This window comes from Nelumbo lutea, chromosome 8 (genome assembly GCF_056320005.1).
Source record: "Nelumbo lutea isolate HS-2025 chromosome 8, American lotus-T2T, whole genome shotgun sequence".
NCBI classification, from domain to species: domain Eukaryota; kingdom Viridiplantae; phylum Streptophyta; class Magnoliopsida; order Proteales; family Nelumbonaceae; genus Nelumbo; species Nelumbo lutea.
In genome coordinates this window covers 44,566,506-44,593,112 of record NC_142691.1, presented here as the reverse complement: position 1 = coordinate 44,593,112, position 26,607 = coordinate 44,566,506, and the positions used below count along the sequence as shown (strand labels likewise).

General features: G+C 43.0%; 1 protein-coding gene across 7 annotated transcripts in view; it reads left to right on the top strand.

The window, feature by feature from the left end:
* The window catches only part of LOC148843953 (calcium-transporting ATPase 5, plasma membrane-type-like), a 73,341-nt gene that overhangs the window by 5,350 nt on the left and 41,384 nt on the right, over positions 1-26,607 (top strand). For 4 of the 7 annotated variants that reach the window (XM_088956669.1, XM_088956670.1, XM_088956675.1 and 1 more), the window contains exons 8-12: positions 3,923-3,992; positions 13,250-13,320; positions 13,596-13,706; positions 13,791-13,868; positions 13,945-14,016. In XM_088956669.1, the coding sequence (XP_088812795.1) occupies positions 3,923-3,992; positions 13,250-13,320; positions 13,596-13,706; positions 13,791-13,868; positions 13,945-14,016 (402 nt within the window). The remainder of the gene's footprint in view (positions 1-3,922; positions 3,993-13,249; positions 13,321-13,595; positions 13,707-13,790; positions 13,869-13,944; positions 14,017-26,607) is intronic. The other 3 variants (XM_088956671.1, XM_088956672.1, XM_088956676.1) reach the window with 1 other exon arrangement.

Sequence of the window (26,607 nt, the reverse complement as noted above, 5' to 3'; positions counted from 1 at the left end):
ACTTTTAAATTGTGGATTTTTTTTTTGTATTTAGCAAAACATTCACTAATCATGAATAATTGATTAACTAAAAGACAACTAGTTGGATAATAAGCACCCGAAAATTCCTTAGTTGCATCATAAAAGTTGTGCAAAAAATCTCTTATATGAATGACCATTTACCAATCTTCATCAAGTATAATATCATGTGGTATTTTAGAATTATAAAAATCAGAAAGAATTTGTTTATAGGGAATACAACTTTCTAACATAAAATAGATAGAGTTCCATCTATGTTGAACATCTAACATAAAATGTTCAGATTTTAAACCATAATTATGACATAAATATTTTAATTCTTGTTTTCTTGCTCCAAAACTTTTAATATATATATAATACAATTTCTAATTTTAGAATTATGATGAGAAATAATATTTAAAGCATCTTGAATACATAATTAAGATGTGATTTGCACATCTAATATGAAATATTTTACCATTAAAATGGGGTTTTAATTGAGATTTTGAATTATTTATTGTTGAATCATTATTGTTGACATTACAAAAACTAATAGAAAATATTTGTTGTCAATTCCATAAGCATGTTAAGTGTTTAAAATACTTGCAGCAATAGCTGGCCCAGTATGTGGCCATTCAAGCCTAGTAAAACTTAAAATTCTTTTTTGTAAAAACCAGTTTTCATCCATAAAATGACTAGTGACACAAATATAACTTAAATTAAATTTAGAGGTCTAGAAGTAATTGCAACTCTAGAATTAAGATTTGATAAAGTAGAAATTAAAATTTGTTTATATGAATAAAAAACTTTCAATGCATATGCTCTAATAGTATTTCTAGAAACTTTTTTAAATTGAGGATTTATAGAAGGACGTAAAAATTTTTCAAGTTTTTTGTCCTCAATTAATGAAAATGGTTCTTCAACATGTACAATATATTTTGCCAATTTTGGCCTCATTTTTTCTTGAGAAAATTTAAAAGTACCAAAACCCCCCTTCTAATTTGTGTTTGGGGTTTTTCATTCCCTTCATCTTCTTGTTTCTCATGGGTGGGTAGATGTCTTAGTTAGCAAGTTGTGAGGCTTCAACCGTTGAAATCAAGTTGAGATTATGAACTGGAAATCTAGGTGAGTACAATTAAATTAATTTTAATTTTTTTAGATTTAAAAAAAAATGGTCAGCTCCTACCGAAACCAATTGCCCAACATGTTCAATGTCAATGATATTCGATCGCAACATGTTCAATGTCCAGTTTAAGGAGTAATTCACAGAAGCACACCGGTAAGAGCATGAAACAATAATGTACTTTATTCATTTATTGATAAATGTTTATGTACATCAATTTGATTGTAGTTAAGGGCATATACTATTTGACATTAATCACATCATTAGTGGTGGTGAGATCAAGGAGTTGCCTTTAGTGCAAGCTAAAATCACTTGGTCCAACATTCAAAGTGATTGGATATGCTACAAGATTGATAGATTCTTGCTTACCTTAGATTTGGAGGAACAGGAACATTGGGGAGGGTTAAATTGTAGAGCCTTGCCTCACTTCTAATCTCTAGTAAATGTGCACATGCGTTGCACGTGGAAATTTTAGATAATAATAATTGTAATAACAATAATAATTTCATAGATATGTCTAGATATTTTGAAATTTCTTATATAATATTTTATATTTTTATCTAATTTTTAAAATTTATTATTTAATTATGCCATCATGAGCTGTCCTATTTGACATTACACCAAAATGGATTTATTTTTATGAAAATTTAAATTTTTTGCTCAATTTTCATTATCAAGAACTCCTAATCCACAGAAGAGGTATAATCAGTCTGAGAATGAATTCTACCTTTATAACCTTGGTGCCAAAAAGTCTAATGCCACATTCCCCATGGTTTTTGGATTTATCAGATTGGATACTAGCATCTATAAAATTATTGTTAAGGTGTTGTCTATGAGGACTAAGAAAGTTCTCCCTCTGATCATCTCTTATTAAATCCTCATTGCTAATGAATGTGGGAAGGCCCAAAGGATGGGAGTTACTGCCTTAAATATGGGAACTAATGAGGGAATGGAATGCATTAAAAAGGAATATTCAAATTACAATTTCTAACCTCACAATTAGAGATGGACCGAATTCAAAAAGAGGGGTATTTTGGTCAAGAGAAGTTCCAGAAACCATGGGGATCTATTAGTAGTATAGATTGGCCTATAGGTTTAAAAACGTGTGGCTTTGTCACCAAGATTTCAAACAAATGTAAAGGGGTGGTGGGCGGCAAGCAGGACAACAATTAAATGGAGAGGAATTAGGTTTCCAAAAACGCTGCAAATGTTCAAGGAAAAGATTAAAGAATGGAATTTAGAGCACTTTGAGAGGCTGGAGGAGAGGAAGATGAGTATAATTGAGCAAATTGTGGAGCTGGACAAGTCTCAAGGAAATTTTAGGGAAGAAGATAATGAATCAAGATGGGAGTTGAAGAGTTAGCTTAAGGACATTTTATACAAAGACGTTAGTTGGGGGCAGATGTCTAGATATAAATGGATTAAGGAGATGCCAACCAAATTTATATCTAGATATCTGTCTAGAATCGGTTGCCTTGCCTATAATTGTGTCCAGATTGGAGATTGAAAAGGGGTGGGGGGGGTGATTAGTCCATAGGAGATGGCTAGGAATTTTGTAAATCACATCAAATCTATTTAGTTTTGGATTGGCTGAATTTAAGCAGGGGGTATAAGGAGATGCTAGAAGGGCATTTTGATATGGTTGGAATAAGGGGAGCTTTTTTTTTGCATCGATAGATCAAGACCCTGAGGCCGCATGGTTTTACCATGGCTTTCTTTCAAGATTATTGGGACATTTTAAAGTGTGATCTATTGGATGCCTTTGGAGAATATTTTGAGAGGGGAGTAACTAACTTGGATCGGGAGTGAATGTTCTTAGCCTTGATTCATTAAAAGCTGGGAGCCTTTCAACCCAAAGATTTCAGATATACTAGTCTGGCAACCAGTCTTTATAAAATCATTGCTAAGATCTTGTCTTTAAGGTTAAAAGTCTCCTCCCTTCGATTACCACACCCAGTCAAGGAGCCTTTGTGCAAAATAGGCAAATAACAGATCAATTTCTTGTAATGAATGGGTGTATGAAGAGGTGAAGATGCAATTTGTAAGTTAGACACAGAAAAACAACTTGTGATATGGTGGGCTGTTTTTTTTTTTTTGTTGGAAATGTTGAGGAAGTATTTGCTTTAGTTGTTCCATCATTTTATCAACCATTGGATCTATTCCTAGGTTGTTGCTTTGAATGAGTCTATAATCCAGGGAAAGACCTCCCTGGGTTATCAATCTTAGTCTACTGTCAATAATGCATCCTTTCAAGTTTTAGGTTGGATGCATTGCTTCAAACACCCACATGAACTTGTTTGGGCTTGCTTCATAAGGTCTTATGGAAGTGGTGGACTAATCTCCTAGGATCAGGAGTTGTAAGATGTTAACAACACACTAGTTATTTGATGTAATGCAACTAGGAGATAACTATACACATTGGAAGTTTATGCTGTTGATGCTTGGAGCTCTTTGGTACGATACACATGTTTGCTTCACTTCGGCATTTTCACTCAATGTGTTTTATATGTTATGCTTCTGTATTTTAGTTTTGAGCAAGCATGGTTTCTAAATATTTATTTGTAGAAAAAATTAGTTTGTATTTTATCTATATATTGTTTTGTATTTTTTTTTGAAAATTTTAAAAGATTTTTGCCTTCTTTAAAAGTGTGCATGCCTCTCCTTGCCATTGCACTCAGGCATCAGAAGGCCCTTGTGCTTTTCTTGTGCATTGTCCTTTTAAAACACTGTATGCTTATATCTATGTCTATCTATGTTTATTTGTTTTGATTGATATTTTTGCCATTCTACTTTCTAATATAGGGTATTAAGGAGGGCTGGTATGATGGGGGAAGCATTGCCTTTGCTGTTCTTCTTGTTATCGTTGTTACAGGTACACCATTCATCATTCCTGCCTGTTTTGATGTGCTTAGTTTAACCCTTTCATTATTGTTTTGGTCATAACTTTCTTTTCAAATATTAGGTATATGTAGCATGTTTTAAATTGAACATGAATTAACTTTTTTTTTTTTTTTTCCTGTGGTCGGGATTTGTGCAATTTCACTTGGTTCATAATATTTGATTAGTTCTTGTTTTCTTATTACTTTTCTGAATTCCTTCTAAGTTGTCATGTCATGACGTGATTGTCCTTTGGTTCCCAATGCATTGGAATGAATTTGCGATTGTGTATGGTTGATTCGCAAAGGAAAAAAGCAAAGCTGAAAATGAGTGGGCTTTGGCAATGGTTAGGAAATGCTGTTATGTAGTCTAAACTCTAAAGCCTTTCCACTAGTAGATTTCCCAAACTAATTCAACCTTGTTCCTTTGATCAGTTATTCATACTGAGGGAGAAAGAAAAGAGGATGATATCCATGGGATAAAGGTATGGTGGTTGAAGTGCAAAGTAACCAGCACCATGAGCCACTTGATGCGTCTTATGAGGAAGGGGGTGAAACGGTTTCTAGAGTCTTGACTGAATAGGATGATGAATAGGCAAGGGGTGATGCATGATAACCCATACCCACTTGTGCATTTACCTTGATTTACTAAAGGCAACCTTGGAAGAAGCGAAGGAGAGGAAAAAGATGGAAAAGACAAGAGATTGGAGAGCCAAAAGAGAAAGTGGCAGCCCCCACTCATAATTTTATTAGAGTGAATATAAATTAGGTTGAAAGGACAATAATACACTTGCATCACTAAACATACATATTAAAACACTTACCTCAAGTCGGGTCATAAATGTCAGTCATCCCCAACACAGTAGATGAATCATTGTGATGTTGGACACATGATTATGAGCTATTTTTTTTTGATAGATAAAATATCATATGTCCATTAATTCAAAGACTGATTACATGAACATACACCCTTAAAGAGGCATGAGGTGCCGTTTCTCCAAACAGAATGCACATAAACTAAAGCAAACAGTACAAGAGTGCTAATACAAAATTACAGTTGAGCCAGAACACTGTTTCCTCTTCGTCCCAACCCACTATATTGTTACAAACATATTCCTTGTCAGCCATTTGTATTTCTTTTGCTCATTTTTGTAATCCCACACAACATCATCCAGATTATTTAGCCAATCCACCACTATCTTAGAATTCTCTTCAATCATCAATTATGAGCTATATTGGTGGTGTCACAATAGAAAGACATTGGGCTGGTTATTGGAAAACCAAATTCAAGCACATTTTCACCGACAATATCTCTGAAACTCCTTGAGCCATGGCATGATTCTCTGCCTTAGTATTTGATCTAGCAACTATTGTTTTTTTTTTTTTTTTTGCTTCACCAAGTTTCTTACAGATTGTCATGTCAGAACAGTAAAAAAAGTAGGCTGTTTTGCATGCTGAATACCCTAACCTCTATCTAGTATCATTTGTCATAACCTATCCCTCTCTAGTCCTTTAAGGCTTTAACTGGTGCGAAAATATCATATGAATGTCTTCTGTCATTCTTCTTCCCGTCATTATACTCCCACTTGAGCAGCGTTCTTTCTACATTCTGGTAATTGAAGAATTGGTTTTCATTAAAAACCCTACTTGTTGGTTAAGAGTGAAAGCTAGAAACAACGATCAAATGGAAAGTGAAGCCTCCATGGTAGAAACAATGGTCACTGACAAAGGGGAAGGGAAGGGAAGCTTGCAGTTTTTGAAAGTGAGTAAGAATTTTCAGTTTCTCTAGCGAAATATATCGCTTATTAATCACACATTCACACTAGCACAAGTTCATCCAAAAAAGAGGGAAAGAAACAACACCCATGTCATAGCGTTTGCAACTGCAAGCATCACTCTTGCTGAATCTCAAAATGAAAAATCAAATGGTTTGTTGGTAACCAACTTTGTTGGCTCCTGGGTAAGCCATTGGTTTTTTCCCCTTCAATACAAAAGACTGAAAAAACTGTGAAACTGAATCAGTAAACTGGTTAACTGGTTAACCAGTAAATTTTGTTTGGTACGTTTGAAAAAACCGAAGCTACTGGTTCAGCTTCAACTATATGCCCATGGTTTGGTTAACTGAACTGTGAGCATGACTACCAGAAGAGCTCTTTCTCACGCATACAAAAGGGACCTTTTATGTGTAATACCGACCTTAGACTAAATGAGGGACCACATGGTGTGATTTGCTTGACATTATTTAAGCCCCGTGTGTTGGACAACCTTGTTAAACCTCCTATATCATGCTCTTGGAGATTGTTTCAAATGTTCAATCTATACAAAGACTTAAGGTGGCGAACTTACCCTTCACTACCTTTAGCAGGAAACCTTAATGGTAATACCATATACACTTCCTCTTCTAAGTCCATTTAAAAAGCATTCTTTATGTCAAGTCGATGAAGATACCTTCCCAAGTTAGCAGTTTAAGATAAGTGAACATGTATAGAGTTCATTTTTTTTGTTGGAGAACATGTCTCTATATAATTTGCACCATACATTTGGGTGAATTCCTTGCCTACCTTCTTGCCTTTATACCTCTTAATAGATCCATGAGCTTGATGCTTCACAAAGAAGACCCACTTGCACCCCACAAGCTCCTTTCCTCAAGGAAGATATCCACCAATTCCTACTTGTTGAAGGGCACTAATTTTTTCTAACATGGCATTTGGTCAACTCAGTTAATTTTAGGGCCTCCATACCATTTTTATGAAGAGAAACACTAGAAATAGCATTGGTATATAGGGATGTAAACGGTATTCGAAAATTCGATATTCGCCATAATCGAATCGAATTTGGATAATTCGAATATCTAATCGGTCGAATTCGGATATGACTTGATTCAATTTGATAAATATCCGAATTCGATCGATTATTTAATTCATATATATATAATATAAAATATTTTATATAATTTATATATAATAATTAAGTTATATAAATAATTTTTATATTTATATACTTTATATCAATAAAATATTTATTTTATATATATTAATTATTTAAAATAATTAATTAATCGAATTCGAATCGAATTGAACATTTAATCGGATTCGAATTCGGATATTAATTTTTAATATTCGTTGGACATTGAATCGAATTCAGATACCGGATTTTCTAATCAGATTCGAATACGGATATCGACTGATATGATTTGAATTTGATCCATTTACACCCCCTAGTGATATAGGCATATTAAGCCTTGTCTCTTGAGATCCCATTGATACAAGGTTCATGATCTTTGGTTACTCATATCTTCAGATAAATAATGGTCCTTCTAATGATGAGAATACACCTGAAGAGGTTGCAAATGAGGAGGTTAAGATTGAGGAAGGGTGATATGGATGGACAATGGAAGTTGATCACCACAACCTGTCTCCCCTCGAGGGGAGGCAAGGATGCAAGGCTGAGATTCAAAGTACAATACATCCATGACTTTTGTAACACAGACCAAAACATTTATTTATTATTTTTTGATGAAGGATAACCAAGGAAAACATGTGGAGACTTGGTATCTAGCTTCTCATGAGGGGAGAGGTCACGAACAAAACACTTGCACTGAAAATTACAAAGTGGGTAGCTGTTGGAAATAACTAATGATGGGGGCCCCAAATTGTGAGATTCTTGTAGGCATGCAATTAATCAAGTAGGTTGTGGCAAGAATTGCATCGTCCCAGAAATCGTTTGGTACGTTCTTCTGAATCATTAACTATGAGCAACCTCCAACAAATGTTTATTCTTCCTCGCAATGATCGTTTTGTTGTGGTTTCGGTGGTTAAGGTCTTTGATGCAACATCCCATTATCTGAGAAAAACAAGTAAGATTTTTATTATGTATTGTTTTTGCATTGTCTGACTTAAAAACTTCAATCTTCATATGCGGGGAGCACATCATTCGAAGAAAATCTTGTATTATTTCTAGGACTTCTTTTGACTGAAGTGGATATACCATTGACTGCAATAGAAGTAGGGCCCCAAACATTAGTGAAACAACATAAAATATAGACTTAGCTTGTATATTGTTTAGAGGGAAAGGAAGGAAGTTCTACAATGTTTGCTCATTTGGCATGTAGAACATTACAACGATGACAGGGACGCTAAATTACATAACTTCAGAAATGACGTTATGAAAACAAGATCCAAACGACAGTTCCACAAATAGATTTGGCTGTTGTTACACTAATTGATAAGTTCTCTCATAAGACAAGCAAGTTTAGATTTCTTCAGGCTAGATCCATCATCCAAAATATAAAGCCCACCAAACATATATCCCCCTTCCAATTGTTCTCCTTGAAGTCAAATTTTAAAAGACAGAAGAACTTTGATAAAAAGGTTATAGAATAGTTGTGTGATTTGGTAATACTTTTAATGAAAAGAAGATTAATAGGAAATTTTGGAACATAGGGACTAAGTGAATATCACTGGGGACTAGGGAGAAATATAATTCCTTGAGAAGCAATGGTAGAGAAAGAACCATCTACCAATCTCACCTTCTTCTGGACAATAGTTGGATATTTGCTGAGAGGCAAAGTGGCTAGGCTTATTAGTTATATGTTTGGAAGACTCAGAATCAACTATCATCATTTGAAATAGAGAAACACTTAGCGACGTGGAAAAGGAATTATATCTCATTGGGGGGGGGAGAATAACCCTAATTAAATCCACTTTAGCAAATCTCCCAGTGTTCTACATGTCAGTGTTTAGGATGCCACAAGGGATAGTGAGGAAAATTGAAAAAATCATGACGGATTTTCTTTGGGAGCCAGGGGAAAAGCAGAAGGATCATTTGATTAGATGGGAAAAGGTGAGGAAATTGAAAGAGGAAGGGGGTTTGGGAATAGGTAATGTTAGACTGAAGAATCGGGCTTTGCTTAGCAAATGGCTTTGGAGGTTTCCAAATGAAAATGATAAATTATGGCACAAAGTGGTTACAAGTATTCATGGCATGTCGACCAACGGATGGGATGCTGGATGTCTCTGTAGGGCTAACTTGACTGCTACCTGGAAGGCCATCTGTGATGTTCTCCCTTCATTCATAAATTTTATCATGTATGATTTGTCTTCTGGTAGCAAAATCAGATTTTGGGAGGATTTGTGGATTAGGGATATTCCTTTAGGTGAGAATTTTCCTTCTCTTTGTGATCTGTCCAGGTTCAAGGGTAAGCCTATTTCCGATTTCCTAAGCCATCCTTCTCACCTTTCAGGGTTGAATTGGAACTTTAGATTTAACAAGAATCTTAGAGAGTCCAAACTTCTTGCAGTATCTGAGTTGTTAGGATTGCTGAATTCAGTTTTCTTGGGGAAAGGTGGGTTAGATTCTAGAGTTTGGGGTCCTAATTCTGATGGATCTTTTTCTTGCAAATCCTTTCTACATTCGATGGTTGCCACACAATATTCTCTTCATTTTCCAGTCAAAGAAATTTGGTGCCCTCTCCTATTCCCCCTAAAATTAGTGCTTTTTGTTGGGAAGTTTTTTATGGTTGTATTAATACCTTTGATGGGAAAAGACCAAATTGGTGCTTGTTCCCTAATTGGTGTGTCTTGTGTAAGTTGAGTGGTGAGACTGCTTTCCACCTTTTTATATCTTTCCCTTTTGTCAGTTTTATTTGGAATTGGTTTACTTCCCTTTTTGGGTGCAGGTGGTCCTATCGTGGCAGGGTGGAAGGTTTATTCAACCCTAATGGTATCAGCGATAAGACAAGGACGGGTAGGATTCTTTGGAGGTGCACTAGAGCAGCAATACTTTGGACCATTTGGGAGGAAAGAAATGATAGAATAATTGAATGTAAAGAAACATGCAAGGAAGCTTTAGTTGAAACAATAACATTGAGGGTGGCTCACTTGGTAAAAAGCTTAAAGTTGTTTTCAGATTTTAAGGTCGAAGACTTTTTCAGGGTTTGGGGACTTATTGCTGCTTCATCATCTACGAGACGACAAGTTTTTGAGACTTGGTCCCCTCCAATAGATGGCTGGAAGAAGCTGAACTTTGATGGGAGTTGTGTGGGTAACCCAGGCCCTTCAGGTATTGGTGGGGCCATTAGAGATGAAAAGGGCTTCATCATTGCTCTGTACTCTGGTCCTGTGGAGGAGGGTGATATGGCAAGGGCAGAGTTTCTAGCTGCAGTATATGGGGTTGAGAAGGCTAAAGAGTTGGGGATTAATAGACTGATCATCGAGGGAGACTCAAAAACTGTGATAAAATGGTTGTAGAAATGGGAAGGGGTGACATGGCAGTTGAAGAATGATTTCAGAAGATTTAAATGGATGTCAAGGAATTTGTCAATTCAGGTGGTTTGGGTTAGGAGGTCGGCCAACAGCTTGGCAGATAGCTTAGCAAAGCAAGGGGTTCAAAGAACATATATGTTTTGGGCACATTTGTAATTCTGTCCTGGGTCAGCTTCTATGCTGATTTCTATTGCAACTTCTTGTTGTTGTATCCTAAAGCATCTTAATTAATGAAAATTTTTCAGAGTCATTGATAAAAAAAAGTGGAAACATAAAGTGCCCTGCTATCCTTCTCCAGCTGATCTCATGGAACTAAGTAGATAATCCGAGGTAAAGAATCCATTGAGTGCCTATGAATAGTCATAATAGTAGTGTGGTTGGGATGAATTGCTGATCCGCTATAAGTGGCTGATTCTTCTGCTGCCATGTTAACCTCCTAGGACACTTCAATAAGTTGAAAAGACAATCTACAACAGGAAATAAGGGCTGTATCAGTCTATATAGACCACCCTAACAGCTTTGCGCATGAGCCATTGTAACCAGGCTGTTCGGGCACAACTGATTCACAAAGTCCATTGCAAGATTTGCTCCTATGGTCTCCGATTCCAACAGGCCTTGGTATGTACCATTGGATGTGAAATATGTTCAAAAAGTTTCCACATCAGTCCTTTATTCAGGTCTGTAAAGGGTTTTTGTACCTTGGTGCTATCACCAAGGGAAAAGAATAAGAAAAAAAGGGTTTTTCTACCTTTGATCAGTCCAGGGATCCAAGCTCCAAGGTCTGTTTCCTTGTCTTTTTAGATCACTTGATAGAAAAATTGGTCAAAAGGGGAGAAACTTGAGAGAACTATTGCTCAATTGCTTTGATACCACGAAAGCAGCCCTGGAAGAAGTGAAGAAGAAGAAAAAGGGAGATGAGAGATAAGACAAGAGATTGGAGAAAACGTGAGAGTGGTGCTCCCACTCATTATTTTATTAGAGTGAAATAACTAAGATGAAAGGACAATAATGCCTCTTGCATCACTAAACATACATATTAGAACAATTACCGAAATGATTTGTCATTATAATACTGAACTACTTAGGACCTAAGAATTTTGTAGAAACTTAGGATTGTTTTTAATCATTTTGATATATCATGAGTGAAGTTACTTTGTGACCAATATTCTTGATATTTTGTATGACTGGTAGTGATTCTAGGTTTTTGACAATGTTCAATAAGGAATTCATACCCTTAGACAACAAGGGAGAATCTTGTAGCTTCAGGGATCTTGATTAGTCTCAAACTTTGACTGGGAAATCCTAGTTGCACTTGGACTCCTATATTCATCCTCGAATAACATTTGGTTAATTGTAGATAAGTTCCCTTTGGAATGAGATTCCTTGAGAGGAATCCTTGTTGCATAGGGACTCTTGTATTTATTCGTAGGTCACTCCAAAGCAAGTGCAAGAAGGTTTTCTAGTTGGACTGTTAGAAAGCTTCCTAGTTTGTCTGGGGCTTCTAGAAGTCTCACAATTTTATTAAGAACACTCTGAATTCTAAAACTCTTTCAGAGGAATCCTAGTTTCACTAGGATTCTTATAGAAATTAAAAAATAGTAAACATAATACTAATAAGAAATATAAACTTAAATTTTAAAATTAATGGTTTAAAAACCTATTATCTAAAATTAAAATACATAAACATAACATGTAAAGCATATTCAAATGAAAATTTAAAAATAAAATCAAACATATAAAACATTTTCAAGCATGTAAAGACCACAATCTCTTTTTTTCCTCAATTGCATTTCAAGTAGTTAATGTGATGTAAAACATATTATATTCCTGATCTTACGTGTTGCCTTTGTGCCACGCCCCTCGAGGCAAGCCCAAACAAATTCATGTTAGGGTCTTAAATTCTTAATTCTCACACAGAAAATAATGATTTTATAATTTTAATTGCCTTTTAAGAAGATATTTTATTAAGATGAATGAAGAACAACATTAGCAAATAGGAGGTTCTTGGAGCCCCCGACCCAGCAGCTAGGTTAAAAAAAAGCAAAAAAGTGTACAGTTTTCAAAAAGGCGTGTGCCTGGGCCAAGGAGCAAGGTGCATCAGGCGCATGCCTAGGCGCACCAGGCATGCACATTTTGAAAGTGCTGTGCCTAGGACCTGGGTGAGGTGCCTACCCTAAAATGTGCTTTTAAGTCACCGCTTGGGTGTGCATTTTGAAAACTGTGCTTCAAAAGAGTTTTAGAACTTATTACTATAATGGCAAACATTGTATTTTGCAAAATGCTTTTGCATTGAATAACTGACTTGTTATGTGACTTCGTGAGACATGATTTCTAGGTGTAGTCAGAGTTGAGACAATAATTTCTAAGTAGTTTCCTAGTCTATGATATTATTGTATGGAAGGATTGAGTTGTCATTAAATGTTGCATTTAAGAGTTTGTTGAGTTTTTCTCCAAGGGGTATTACTGCATGTGTTATCAGGCCTCTTTGCAATTACAGGTCTTTCTAATCCTTACCATAATTAGAGATATGGGAATAAAGATTTCCATCCAAGAGCGGTGTGGGTTGACAATGTATCCTTGTGCAAAACTGTAACCCTAAGTAATAGAAACCCTAATTGGAACTGACAACCCCTAGTGAAGTAGAACTGTTGATCTTTCCTGCATGAATCTTGACATTCTCATATCTTGTCACATGGCCTTTGGTTTAATTGGTTAGAATTGTTTTTTGTCTATGTTTTCTTCCAAAACATCCTGCATCAGGAGGCTTATATCTACCCCTTTTTAATGCATGTGCACAAAACACACATTTATAAAAAAAGAAACAAAAATAAAAAGGACAGGTGTTATCTTCTTGTTTTACTTTTTGTTGTTTTCTTTTTCTTTTTCTTTTTCTTTTTCTGAAATTTACTGTAAACTATTTCATTATTTAGTTGTACTGGAGTAGATCCTATTCTCTTGTTTACTACTAGTTTTTATTTTTATTTGTATAGCTGTCAGTGACTATCGACAATCCCTTCAGTTCCAGAACTTAAATGAGGAGAAGCGAAACATACGGTTGGAGGTGGTTTTCTATACTTATCCATTCACTTCTTATACTTATTTTATCTACACATCCATGTCCATGTATTGTTATTTTCAGTGTTGTAACACTTGGGCTGGACATAAAACCAGAATGCTCATTGGGTTATGCTTTTACCATTTAATGGGTTCTTAGCCCATTTGGACCATGAAAATCATTATTTGACTGGGACCTGAAAAGGTCACTGAGTCACTGGTTCAACCATCAGGGTCCATGTCTTACAACACTTGCTGTTTTCCTACCATGCTGTTAACCAGGGACGCCTATTTTACCTTTTAGTACAGGCCATTAGAGGAGGTAGAAGGATGGAGATTTCAATATTTGATATTGTTGTTGGTGATGTTATACCTCTTAAAATTGGAGATCAAGTAAGTGGATTGTGATTACTTGCTTCCAGTTGTGTTGTATTGCACTTGCGGAATCTATATCACATTTTTATTTTACTGTTCCAGGTTCCTGCTGATGGAATTTTGATTTCTGGTCATTCTCTTGCCATTGATGAATCTAGCATGACTGGAGAGAGCAAGATTGTAAGATTTTCTTACTTTCTCATTTTATCATGTGTTTAATAATTTTAATTGCTTGCTAAGCGTAGGTCATTTGCAGGTTCACAAAGATCAGAAGGCTCCATTTTTGATGTCTGGATGCAAAGTGGCTGATGGTTATGGAACCATGCTGGTAAAACATTATATTTTCCATTTTTTGCTCACTGTGCACCATATATGGTTGCATTCTGCATGCCATAGCTTTGGGTATAGTTGGTATGTGACTTATTAGCTAATATATCAATGACTAGAATGATGTGCCAATGGATTACATTGCCTTTTGATGGAGTGCGATCCGGCTGGTCTTAGCTGTGCGCTGCCTTGCTTCCGAACGGGGTAGCAGGGAACCTGAAACGGAGGAGATGGGAAAGCTCCGGGGGGAACCCGGTGTAGAGGCTCCGAAGCTCAAGTTAGAATCCTTCAAAAGCAAGGTAATACCAGATGGCGCAAAGTTTGCATACCTCCGTTGTCGCGGGGCAGGGGCTCTTATAGTCACAGCGTGTACTCGTCCCGAGGCCCTTGTCAGATCGGGTATGATTACCCTTGTGCTTGTCAATTCGGCCGTCGTCCTTTCTGCTGAGACAGAACCGTCACTACCTAACTGTCTAACTGGAGATGGCGGCGTCAGTGGTGGTGGCAGGTGGCCGTTTAGAGTGCTGCTACCAAACGTCAGATCCCAAGTCAGTCAGGCGTGGTGCCCTCGGGCACGGACTTCCCTAGTGTCGGGCATGGTACGACTTGTTTGGCTTTGGTGCCCAGAAGGTGATGCGAAGTGCTGAGCGAGGCGGTCTTGAGCTCGGAGGTATCTATAGGGCAGGTCAGTTTCGGCGAGGTGTTTCCCGAACTGTTACAAGGTGGGTCAGTTCGGCGAAGTGTATCCCGAGCTGTTACAAGGTGGGTCAGTTCGGCGAAGTGTATCCCGACCTGTTACAAGGTGGGTCAGTTCGGCGAAGTGTATCCCGAGTTGTTACAAGGTGGGTCAGTTCGGCGAAGTGTATCTCGAGCTGTTACAAGGGCCAGTTCGACGAAGTGTGTCCCCTTGTTCCCGCCTAGGCTTGGCCCCTTTTGCCGAGCTGTTGTTTCTGCCACGTGTCACATGAGAGAGGTCGGGCCAAATCTTCCTTCATCAATTGCCCCCCACTCCTTGCGCCGGGGGTCTTGCCATGGTGCGGGGAGTTTTCGCGAGGTAGCTGGTGGATTTGTCTCGTCCTTCGAACCTTCACTGTTCGAGACGCTTTTGCTAGGGTTCTTTCGGTTTCCGAGAAGGCTGGAAACGTGCTTACTCAAGAACGCTGGTGGTTGTGACCGCGTGTTTTAAATTTCAAACCAATTCGCGCCGCTGGGACGTGACAGCGGGTCATTTCAAAAAGGCATGCCACTGTTGTACGTGTGCGGTCGACTGTTTGGGAGACGTGCGGCGCGTCAGTTTTGAAAAGACGCATCGAAGCGACGTCGGTTTCAAAAAGATGCGCTGACGTTTCGCTTTTTTCGGAAAAACGTGCGCCAATCACGTCTCGACCTTAAGGGTTGTGCGGTCGGTAAGAACGTGGGCCGTCGGATCTTTTTCGGTCTGCACGGTCGATTCTTGGTTACTGTAGCTATAAATAGTGGGGGACTCCGGTCGTTGTCACTTCTGCGGTTTGTCTACTGAGTTCGCGTCCAACCTTTCAGCTCGCGTCCAAGTCTTTTCCAGCTCGTGTCAAGGCTGGTTATACAGTTCACGGTTCTTTGGTTTTTCTTCAAACTTACCGGTGAGTACTTTCTTGAATTCGTCTTTTCCCCTATGTCTAGCTTTGATAGCTCAGACGATTCATCGAGTAGGGCCGATGTAGGTTCCACCAACCGAGCCGTGTCCCCAGACTGCCTCAGTGATCCTGAGGTGGAGTTTGAGGACTACGAACCGGTAGGTCGAGTCGCTTCGGGCAGTTTGGCGTCTACATCCTGCCGAGGTCGGATGCTAGATCGGTTTGGCCCTTCGACCATGACGCCTGAGGGGCTTCAATCCATACTTCTGTCTTACAATCTTCCTGGGGGGTACACATTTCATTCCTTCGGGTAGCTTTCCTTGGGAACACGGTCCCGACGAGATCGTGATTTTTCGAGAGCAGTTTGCTGCAGGGTTGCGACTTCCTTTCCATCCCCTTCTCGTCGAAGTCATAAACCACTTTGGTGTCACCATTGGCCAGCTTCATCCGAACTCTATTCGGAACCTGGTGGGGACAATTTCCCTTTTTTGCGAGCAGAACTTTCCCTTAGACTTAGAGATATTCTCCTCTGTCTTGATGCTCAAGAGACAGGCGGGTTCTCTTCCTGGGGGGAGACGGGTGTATTACCTTTCTCCTCGCCAGGGTTTCAAGCTTCTGCATGATCTTCCTAATAAGGTCCCGGCTTGGAAGTGGGACTACTTCGGCGTGCGAAGTGCACAAGGATGGCCCTTTCAGACCGGGTGGGGTGAGGCCGCTCCCGATTTGGGCGTAACTCTTGATAAAGAGACGGTGAAGGGTCTCCGGCAATGGGCACGACAAGGCTTAAAGTGCCACCACTACTTAACGGAGGCCAAGCTTTTTGCAGCCGGCCTGAGTTCGGGTAGGTTTCTGGCTATGCGGCTTTTTTTTTTTTTTGATGTCGAACTCGTTTCTGTAGGTGTGATGGATGCGGAGAGAACTCGTGGGGGGCGTTTGTTCCAAGGTATGAAGAGGAGGAAGCGGGTCGCCAAACGAACTCGTACCGAGCTGCCCCTGGATGAGGAGCCCCAAGCCCCAGACCATACGCCAGAGGATCTACCCAGGGAGCCCGAAGTGACTCCACCGGTGCACGAGACTGTCGGGGCGCCTTACGCTGAAACCACTCATTTGGACGCTCCTGCGTACTCAAGTGCTCCTGCTCACTCCGGGTCTGCTCATACGCGGGCTGGGCCCTCAGGCTCGGGAGCTCAAGGGGAGTTCAGGAGCGTGTTGACGCCGAACTACGCACTTCAGAAGAGTAGGGACGCTACTTTCCCCGAGGAGGTCGCGGCGTGGACCGATCTTCCCTTGAATCAGGTCGCTTGCCGCGTCGTAACACATGCCATGGTGGTAAGTTAGATTCTGTCTTCCTTTTTTATTCTGTTGCTTCTGCTGTCATTTGCTCACTTGTTTCTTTTGGTAGGTGAATTCTTCGATTCATGCCTTGGCGGCCCAAGTGGAGAGGAGCTCGCGACAGGTGCGAGCTGCTGAGGCTGCCGCTCATGCTGCTGAAGAAGCCTTCCGTGCTGTAGAGGCAAATACCCGGGCTGCTGAGGCGGCTGCTTATGCTACTGAAGAGGCTGCTCGCGTCGCGATGGCCAGACAGGCGAGGTCTCAGCGTGACGCCGAGGCCATGGGGGTAGTTGTCAAGCATATGGCGGACTTGAAGTTGGATTTGTAGCATCAAGTTGAGTATCTTCAGGAGGACATCAAGGAGAGAACACAGATTTTTTCCCAAGGCATTGAAGACGCCAAGAAGAAGGCAGTTGAAGACTACATTGCCTCCCCGCGTTTTGACGATCTGATGGTGGACTCTTATAGGAGGGGGTTCAAGTTGAGCCGGTGGATGATCCGGAATACATACCCCGACCTCGATGTAAGTGCCATAACCACTTCGCGTATAACTCAGGAGATGGCCAATGCTGCCGATGGTGAGCCGAACTCTGAAGGAGAGGCAGGGCCTTCGGGTGTTGTTGAAGTGCCGTCCGAAGGCGAAGAAGTGGCTCCGGGCATGTAAAATTTTTTTTTTGCCAATGTACTGTTTCTTGCAATGGAGTGTCTTTTTCCCCTTGCTCATCTTCCCCGAGCTGTTTCTTTGCTGGGTTTTTAAATTTCCGTGGTCCTTTATGCTGCGAACTGATTTTTTGCCGAGCTGATAATGTGCTGTCTACGCCGAAGTTCCTCGGCTTGCCTTGTGGCACATATGGCTTGATTTCGTCCACTTCGCTAGGTGGTTTATAGGTAGTATCGCCTCAAGTTCACGATGTTCCACGTTCGGGGTACTCGTTTGCCTTCCAAGGTTTCGAGTTCGTATGCGCCCCCGAGCGCTGTTTTTATTTTATAGGGCCCTCTCCAATTAGGTCCAAGCTTGCCGATGCCGGGTTCGGGCACCATAATCTTACGGAGGACCAGGTCGTCGACTCGGAAGCTTCGTTGCTTTACTCTGCTATTGTAGTAGCGAGCTACCTGCTGCTGGTATGTCGCTGTTCGGATCTGCGCGAGGTCCCTTACCTCGTCCAGTAGGTCGAGGTTGGTGCGTAACTCGTCTCCATTCGTTCGATCGTCGTATGTTTCTAATCGCAACGTTGGTATTTCGATTTCCGCCGGGATCACCGCTTCAGTGCCGTAGGTGAGGTTGAAGGGGGTTTCTCCTGTGGCTGCTTTTTCGGTCGTTCGGTGAGCCCATAAGACACTTGGTAGCTCTTCGGCCCACAATCCCTTAGCTTGATCCAGACGTGCTTTTAGTCCGCGCAGGATGGCTCTGTTCATTACTTCCGTTTGACCGTTTGCCTGCGGGTGCGCGACTGACGTGAAATTTTGCCAAATCCCCATGTTCTGGCACCACTCTTGGAACTTGATATCCTCGAACTGTTTGCCGTTGTCGGAGATTAGAACCCGAGGTAACCCGAACCGACATACTATGTTATTCCAAAAGAAGTTCTGTATGTTTCGAGCCGTGACAGTTGCTAGAGGTTCGGCTTCTATCCACTTCGTAAAATAATCTACCACAACAACTAAGAATTTTCTTCCGCCTGTTGCTGGTGGGAATGGCCCTAGGAGGTCGATGCCCCATTGTGCAAAGGGCCATGGGCTGGCGAGGTATTTGAGGTCGGAGGCAGGTTGATGGTGGATGTTAGCGTGCTTCTGACACTTGTCGCATTTTCTGACGAGCTCGACAGCTTCTGCCTTCATCGTTGGCCAGTAGTATCCTTGTCGAAGTGCCTTTTGGGCGAGTGCTCTGCCCCCCAAATGTCCGCCGCACAGGCCTTCATGAGTGTCGCGGTGTACGAACTCGGCTTCGGTAGGTCGCAGGCACTGCAAATAGGGGAGCGTGTACGACCGTCGGTATAACCGTTCGTCTATTATGACGTATTTGGCCGCCTGGCGCTGCACCTTCTTGGCCGCATTGCGTTCTGCAGGGAGGGTTCCGTCTATCAGGAAGCTCGCGAGTGGATCGATCCAGCTCGGCTCTGCTTCTAAGACGGGAGCGACCTCCTCTGTCCCCCTTAGAATACTAGGCCGAGGTAAGTCTTCTATGTACACATTTCTCATATTGTTGTGACTCGTACTGGCTAATCGGGACAGGGCGTCGACCTCAGTGTTTTCTGACCTCGGGATTTGCCTGATGATGTGTGACCGGAAGTTGAGCAGGGCTTCCTTTACTTTGGCCAAATATGCGATCATGGAGAGATCGCGTGCTTCGTATTCGCCGGTAACTTGGTTTACCACGAGCTGAGAATCGCTGCAGATGACCAGGTGTTTTGCCTTGACCTTTCGCGCTAGGTCCAGCCCGGCGATCAGTGCTTCGTACTCTGCCTCGTTGTTGGATGCCGCGAACTCAAAGCATAGTGCATATTCTACTTTTGTGCCGCTCGGGCCGCACAAGACTATTCTAGCTCCGCTGCCTTGCCAGTTCGAGGAACCATCCACGTGAAGGATCCAGGGCTCCTCATCCCAATTTGCTCTTCGCCTGACCAGGAGAGATGCCACACTGGCTGCTACTTTACGCGGATCAGACTCTATGGGCTCAGGAGCAACGGGTTCGCCGCAACTGGGGACCACGGGCTTGACCTGTGGGGCTTCGTGGCTGAAAGTGCACTTGGCGATAAAATCTGCCAAAGTTTGGGCCTTAATAGCAGTTCTTGGCTTGTACTGGAGGTCGTACTCGTTGAGTTCGATGGCCCATTTCGTTAGTCGACCGGAGACTTCGAGTTTGAGTAAAACTTGTCTAAGAGGTTTGTTAGTTAGGACGATGATGGTGTGAGCTTGGAAGTACGGGCGGAGTTTACGAGTTGCTATTACTTGGGCATATGCTAGTTTTTCTATCTCCGGGTACTTTGCCTCTGCTCCCTGCAAAATTTTACTATCATAATATATGGGTCGTTGGATCCGGTTTTTTTCCTTTATTAGTACTGAACTGATCGCCTCGTCGCTCGCTGAGAGGTACAGTTCTAAGACCTCGCCCACCTCGGGCTGGGCTAAGGTTGGCACACTAGTGAGGTAACCTTTTAGTTCGTCGAACGCGAACTGGCAGTCCTGGGTCCACTCGAACCCTTTGCCTTTGACTGCCTTGAAGAAGGGTAGGCAGCGGTCTGCTGACTTAGACAAGAAGCGGCTTAGAGCGGCTATGCGGCCGTTTAGCCTCTGAACCTCTTTTACTTTCCGAGGTGGTTTCATATCTAGAATGGCTTTTATTTTGTCCGGGTTCGCCTCAATACCGCGTCGATTGACAATGTAGCCTAGGAACTTGCCCGAGGTGACGCCGAAGACACACTTGTTGGGATTCAACTTCATGTTAAACTGACGCAGGATTTGGAAAACAGAATCTAAGTCTTGTATTAACTCTTGTGAAAACTGAGTCTTGACGACCATGTCGTCTACATAGCACTATCTTCGTACCAATCAGGGGCCGAAATAGCTTATTTACAAGTCTTTGGAAAGTTGCCCCGGCATTTTTTAGTCTGAAGGGCATGACTTTGTAGCAATACAGGCCGAACTCGGTTATGAAGCTGGTTTTTTCCTCATCGGATGGGTCCATCCTAACTTGGTTGTAGCCTGAGTAGGCGTCCAGGAAGCTTAGCAACTCGTTTCCCGAGGTCGCGTCCACTAGGCGGTCAATTCTGGGGAGGGGGAAGCAATCTTTCGGGCAAGCTCGGTTCAGGTCAGTATAGTCGACGCACATGCGCCACTTGCCGCTTGCCTTTTTTACCAACACCGGGTTGGCCACCCAGCTCAGGTAGTGGACTTCCCTTATGAAGTTTGTTGCGAGGAGCTTCTCAACCTCCTCGTCGACCGCTCTCCAGCGTTCTGGGGCTAAGTTGCGTTTCTTCTGTCTAACGGGTCTGACTACAGGGATTGTATTAAGTTTGTGAGTTATCAGTTCGGGGCTAATGCCGGGCATGTCGGCCGCGGACCAGGCAAAAATATCTAAAATTTGAAGTAAAAAACTCACCAGTTCGGCTCGTAGGGGGTCTTCGATGGAAGCTCCTTTGCTTAGTGTGCGAGCTGGGTCCGTAGCTGAAGTCGGGATTGCGACTGTTTCCTCCGTGGGCGAAGCTCGCTCCTCACCTTGCTCCGCCGGCCGCTCCAGTTCGAGGTCGTCGGCCGCTTTGATTTTTCCCTTTAGGGCGGCAACGTAGCAGTTGCGGGACTTGAGCTGGTCGCCCCGCGCTACCCCTATACCGAAGTCCGTAGGGAACTTCATGGCCAAATAGTAGGTGGAGACCGCCGCCCGTAGGATATGCGTGATCGGCCGCCCTATTATGGCATTGTATGGGGAGGGGGTCGCGACTACCAGGAAAACATGGTTGAGTCTGACCGCACAAGGCCATGTGCCGGCTTCCACAGGGACAGTTACTTTTCCGAGGGGCCTGACTTCCTCTCCGCTGAAACCTACCAGGGGAGTGTTCACGGGCTTCAGCTCGCTCCTCTTTAACTGCAGCTGGTCAAATGCTGATTTGAAGAGGATGTCCGCTGAGCTGCTCGAATCTACGAGTACGCGCCTGACCTCGAAGTCGCTGATCCTTAGCTTAATGACAAGCGCATCATCATGGGGGTAGTGGTCTCCTCGCGCGTCGTCCTTCGTGAAAAAGATTGGTTCTTCGGTCTTTGGTCTCTTTGGGGGGTTCCGTTCTTCGAGGGCTGCTTCGCGAACTGAAGTCCGGGCTGCTGCCGAGGTACACCCTGCTACCACCGAACCTCCCACTATTACATGGATGGTTCCCCGAACTGGCCTCTCTTCCAAAGGCTACTTCTGCAATGGTTCGGCAGGTCTGTTGCTAGACTCGGGGGCATCCTTTTCGTGCTCCCTTTGCCGACATGCTTTATTGTTATTGCTGTGCTGTACAAATTTTCTCAAGTATCCGCGAGGGATGAGTCCCTCTATCTCGTCCCGGAGGTTTTTATACTGTTCGGTGCTATGACCATGGTCTCTATGGAAACTACAATACAAATTCTTGTTTTTCTCGTTCGGATTTCCTTTTAGGCGAGGTGGCCACTTAACGTATGGAGCATCTTTGATCGTCATTAAGATCTTTGTCCGCCTCGTGTTTAACGGCGTGTAGTCCGTCCGAACTGCTAGGGGGGCCCGGAAGGACTGGTTCGGCTTCGGCTCCCAGGTCGGGTTTTTTCTATTCACCGGGTTGGAGAGCTTGCCTTCTCTCTTTCTTTTCTCGTTCCCGCCTTCGGTTTGTTGGTTGATTTCTTCCTCTGTCCTCATGAACTTATCCGCGAGTTTGAGGAATTCGGCCACGGTCATGGGCTGGTTGGCCACCATGTGCCATTTGAACTCTTTGTGCGTCACCCCTCTTTTGGCCGCCGCGAGCTACACTACGGGGTCCAACCGCGGTATTTGCAAGCATGCTTCGTTGAACTGCTTGATGTAGCCCCGAATAGATTCTCCTTCTCTTTGGACCACTCCAAAGATGCTTTCCTCTGTTCTGGGGCACCGTCGGCTGGTGACGAAGTGTGTGGTGAAGATTTGCACGAATTGGGCCCAACACTTTATCGACCCGGGGGCGAGGTTCCTGTACCAAGTGCGGGCTACCCCCTGAGGGTGGTGGTAAAGGCCATGCACATGCACGATTCGCTAGCCCTGGCGAGGTGCATTTGCGACTGAAAGGCGTCAACGTGGTCGTTGGGGTCGAAGGACCCGTCGTACTTGTCCAGAGGTGGGAGCTTGAAGTCTCTGGGTAAGGGGACCGCTAGGAGTTCCAATGCGAGGGGGGAAGGAACGGAGAGAGCCGGGGCAGCCCCTACCTCGTCCGAGCTCGTGTCTTTGCCTCTGAGTTCCGACAAGGCGCGGGTGGCGGTTTGGCCACTTCGTCGGCGCCTTCGCCGTTGAGCGGGCCTTGTGCTGGCGCTGCTGGCCTCCGTGTTACCGAGCTCGATGGGCCCGGAGTGCTGGTAGTCTGCCGCCAGGGCGCTGAATCGGTTTTCGGTGAGCGGGAGCTCGGGCTGGGAGCGCCTGGGTGCCGACCTCGCGGGTGAGGTTCCCGACCCGCCTGCGGGTTGCGAGGCGGGGATGACATTTTTCTCTCTTCGGCCTGGGGACAAGGCCTGGCTGTTGGGGTGGTTCTGGGGCCGGGAGGCCTTCGCCTGGCGGGGGCGCCCATCCTGCGGGGGCGCCCATTCTGCGGGGGCGCCCATCCTGCGGGGAGGCCTTGACCGGCCTCGGAGCGGGGTGGCGAGGTGGAAGTAGTGGTTGGTTCAGTGGTAGTTGGGGGAACTGTTGTTGATAGTGATATTGGGAGATGTTGTGCAGCACTTGGTGCTGGTGAAGCTGGTGTTGCTGGAACTGTTGCATTTGGGCTTGCATTGCCCGCATGCACTGCATCAGGTCCTCCAATCGGTTTTGGCTAGCTGCCAGGGGGACGGCAGTTGGTTCAGTGAAGGTTGTCTCAATGGGGAGAGGAAAGGGGACGCTTGTGGTAGGAGGGTTTACGGGTGCCACTGCTTGTGGCGTGTTCAAGATGGGGATCCAATTCGTCGAAAGGGGGATGGTGAACTGTCCAATGCACACTACGGGGACCTGAAATTGCTCCCCGGTGGCGTTTGTCTCCGTGCCACGTCCGGTGTTGCTGGAGGAGGCCATGAGTGTTGGGTTTTTTGAAGAAAAAAGGGGGTATCGAAGTTTGGAGGGAGGCTTTTTGAAGCGTTTCCCACAGACGGCGCCAATTGATGGAGCACGATCCGGCTGGTCTTAGCTGTGCGCTGCCTTGCTTCCGAACGGGGTAGCAGGGAACCTGAAACGGAGGAGATGGGAAAGCTTCGGGGGGAACCCGGTGTAGAGGCTCCGAAGCTCAAGTTAGAATCCTTCAAAAGCAAGGTAATACCAGATGGCACAAAGTTTGCATACCTCCGTTGTTGGGGGGCAGGGGCTTATAGTCACTTCGTGTACTCGTCCCGAGACCCTTGTTAGGTCGGGTATGATTACCCCTGTGTTTGTCAATTCGGCCGTCGTCCTTTCTGATGAGACAGAACCGTCACTGCCTAACTGTCTAACTGGAGATGGCGGCGTCAGTGGTGGTGGCAGGTGGCTGTTTAGAGTGCTGCTGCCAAACGTCAGATCCCAAGTCAGTCAGGTGTGGCGCCCTCGGGAACGGACTTCCCTAGTGTCAGGCATGGTACGACTTGTTTGGATTTGGTGCCCAGAAGGTGATGCGAAGTGCTGAGCGAGGCGGTCTTGAGCTCGGAGGTATCTATAGGGTAGGTCAGTTTCGGCGAGGTGTTTCCCGAACTGTTACAAGGTGGGTCAGTTCGGCGAAGTGTATCCCGAGCTGTTACAAGGTGGGTCAGTTCGGCGAAGTGTATCCCGACCTGTTACAAGGGTCAGTTCGGCGAAGTGTATCCCAAGCTGTTACAAGGTGGGTCAGTTCGGCAAAGTGTATCCCGACCTGTTACAAGGTGGGTCAGTTCGACGAAGTGTATCCCGAGCTGTTACAAGGTGGGTCAGTTCGGCGAAGTGTATCCCGAGCTGTTACAAGGTGGGTCAGTTCGGCGAAGTGTATCCCGAGCTGTTACAAGGGCCAGTTCGGCGAAGTGTGTCCCCTTGTTCCCGAGGCTTGGCCCCTTTTGCCGAGCTGTTGTTTCTGCCACGTGTCACATGAGAGAGGTCGGGCCAAATCTTCCTTCATCACCTTTGAAATTTAAGAACCCAGAGTTGAAATATATCGATCAATAATAGCATCATTTAGTGCTCATGGATGGTAAGCCAGAGTCAGGTTTGATCAGTTTACAGTTGCATACTACTTGCAGGGGTTTAGCTGTGCTAAATTACAGCTTCTGTTGAGAGTAGATCCACCGGTTGATTACTAAAGTTCTGGTGAAGTGCAAAGATGGTATTGATGCATTGTTAAGTGTTAAATATGGAAGTCGTACAGTTGCAGATGCTCTAAATTTGCGGGATTTTTTAATGGTCATATGACAACATCTAAAGAAAATATTGCACTAAAATATTATTACAGGTTTTTTTATTACAAATCTGATGAGGAGGTGTTTTGCTCTAATGACTAGATCTGTGCGAAAATTATTACAAATCTGATGACTAGATCTGTTACAAAATTATAACTATGAAGTTGTCTTGTAGACTCTAAGGATTAAAAGTAGATAATATAATACATTCTAATTTAAACTCACAGAGAGTGCAGACAAATCTAATTGGGTCATCCAAATAATCTGTTACACCAATGAAAACTAAGAAATCATTTCATGTCCAAATAGAATTTTGAGCTGGTTCAATGTGGTCATCATTTCCATAACATAATCATGTTTGTGTTCACAGGGGAATATGTCAACTCTAGTAAAATTTCATGTACTACCCATTAGGGGTGAGCAAAAAAATCCGAAAAACCGAATTGACTGAAACCAAACCAAAAAACCGGTTAACAGAACCAGTCTGTTTGGTTTCGGTTCAATATTCTTAAAAAACCGATAGTTTTGGTTGTTTTGGTTAACCATTTTAAAAAAATCAACGGTTAACTGAACCGATCGATATAAACAATAATATATATATTTATATAAATATTATAATTTATATATATATTATATTATATATTTTAGTTTTTTTGAAAATCGAATAAAAGATTTTGTTTTATTAGCTACAGACTTTTAAACTATTTAAAATTTGACACGCAGCCTAGGCCAAAGGTAGCTAGTCACCTACCGATTTATTAGCTGCAGACTTTCACCCTTAAGGTTCAAATTTCAAATTTGTTTTTGAAATTTGAACCTTTTCAATTAAAAGTTCGGTAATCTGCCTTTGCCAAAGCACTAGACTGCCAGTTTTCTAGTCTTTTCCCGCCAACTTTTTTCTCATTTTTCTCTTTTTCTCTCTCACAATCTCACTCTTTCATTTTTCTGGCTTTCTCTTCTCTCCGTTTTCTCTTCTTCTTCAACTCAGTTCTCACTCCATAGTCTAGACGGCCTCGCGGCCCATGCCAACCACCTGCCGGACAGCACCAAGCGGCAACGTCGGTTGCCGGAAAACAAGTACCAACAACACAACCAGTTCGACAAGCAAGCACCAACGCTGTCTCTCTCTCTCTCTTTCAGTTCTCTCCTCTCTCTCTCTCTTTCAGTTCTCTCCTCTCTCTCTCTCTCTCACTTCTCTCTGCATCTCCGCTAGGCGCCAGCCGTGCCACCTCTCAGGCTCTCATTCAGGCGACTCTCGACGGTAACCATTGGCACCAACTAGTCTAGCACTGACAGCAACCAACGGCACCAGCAACCACTGACAGTTTTAGTTTTAGTTTTTATTTTATTTTATTTTAAGTGTATAAAAATACTGAAAAATCGAACCATGGTTAACCAATTGCATTAGTTCGGTTTAGATTTGGATATTTAAAAAACCGATCAGATTGGTCCGGTTTGAAAAAATACCTCATGCACCCCTACCACCCATGGAAGTGGAAATGGAAATATTTTGTGGAAACTATCTCTTGTACTCCATATAGTGTTGGTAGTGTTTATCGGGGAATATGTCGATTTTGGTAAAATTTTGG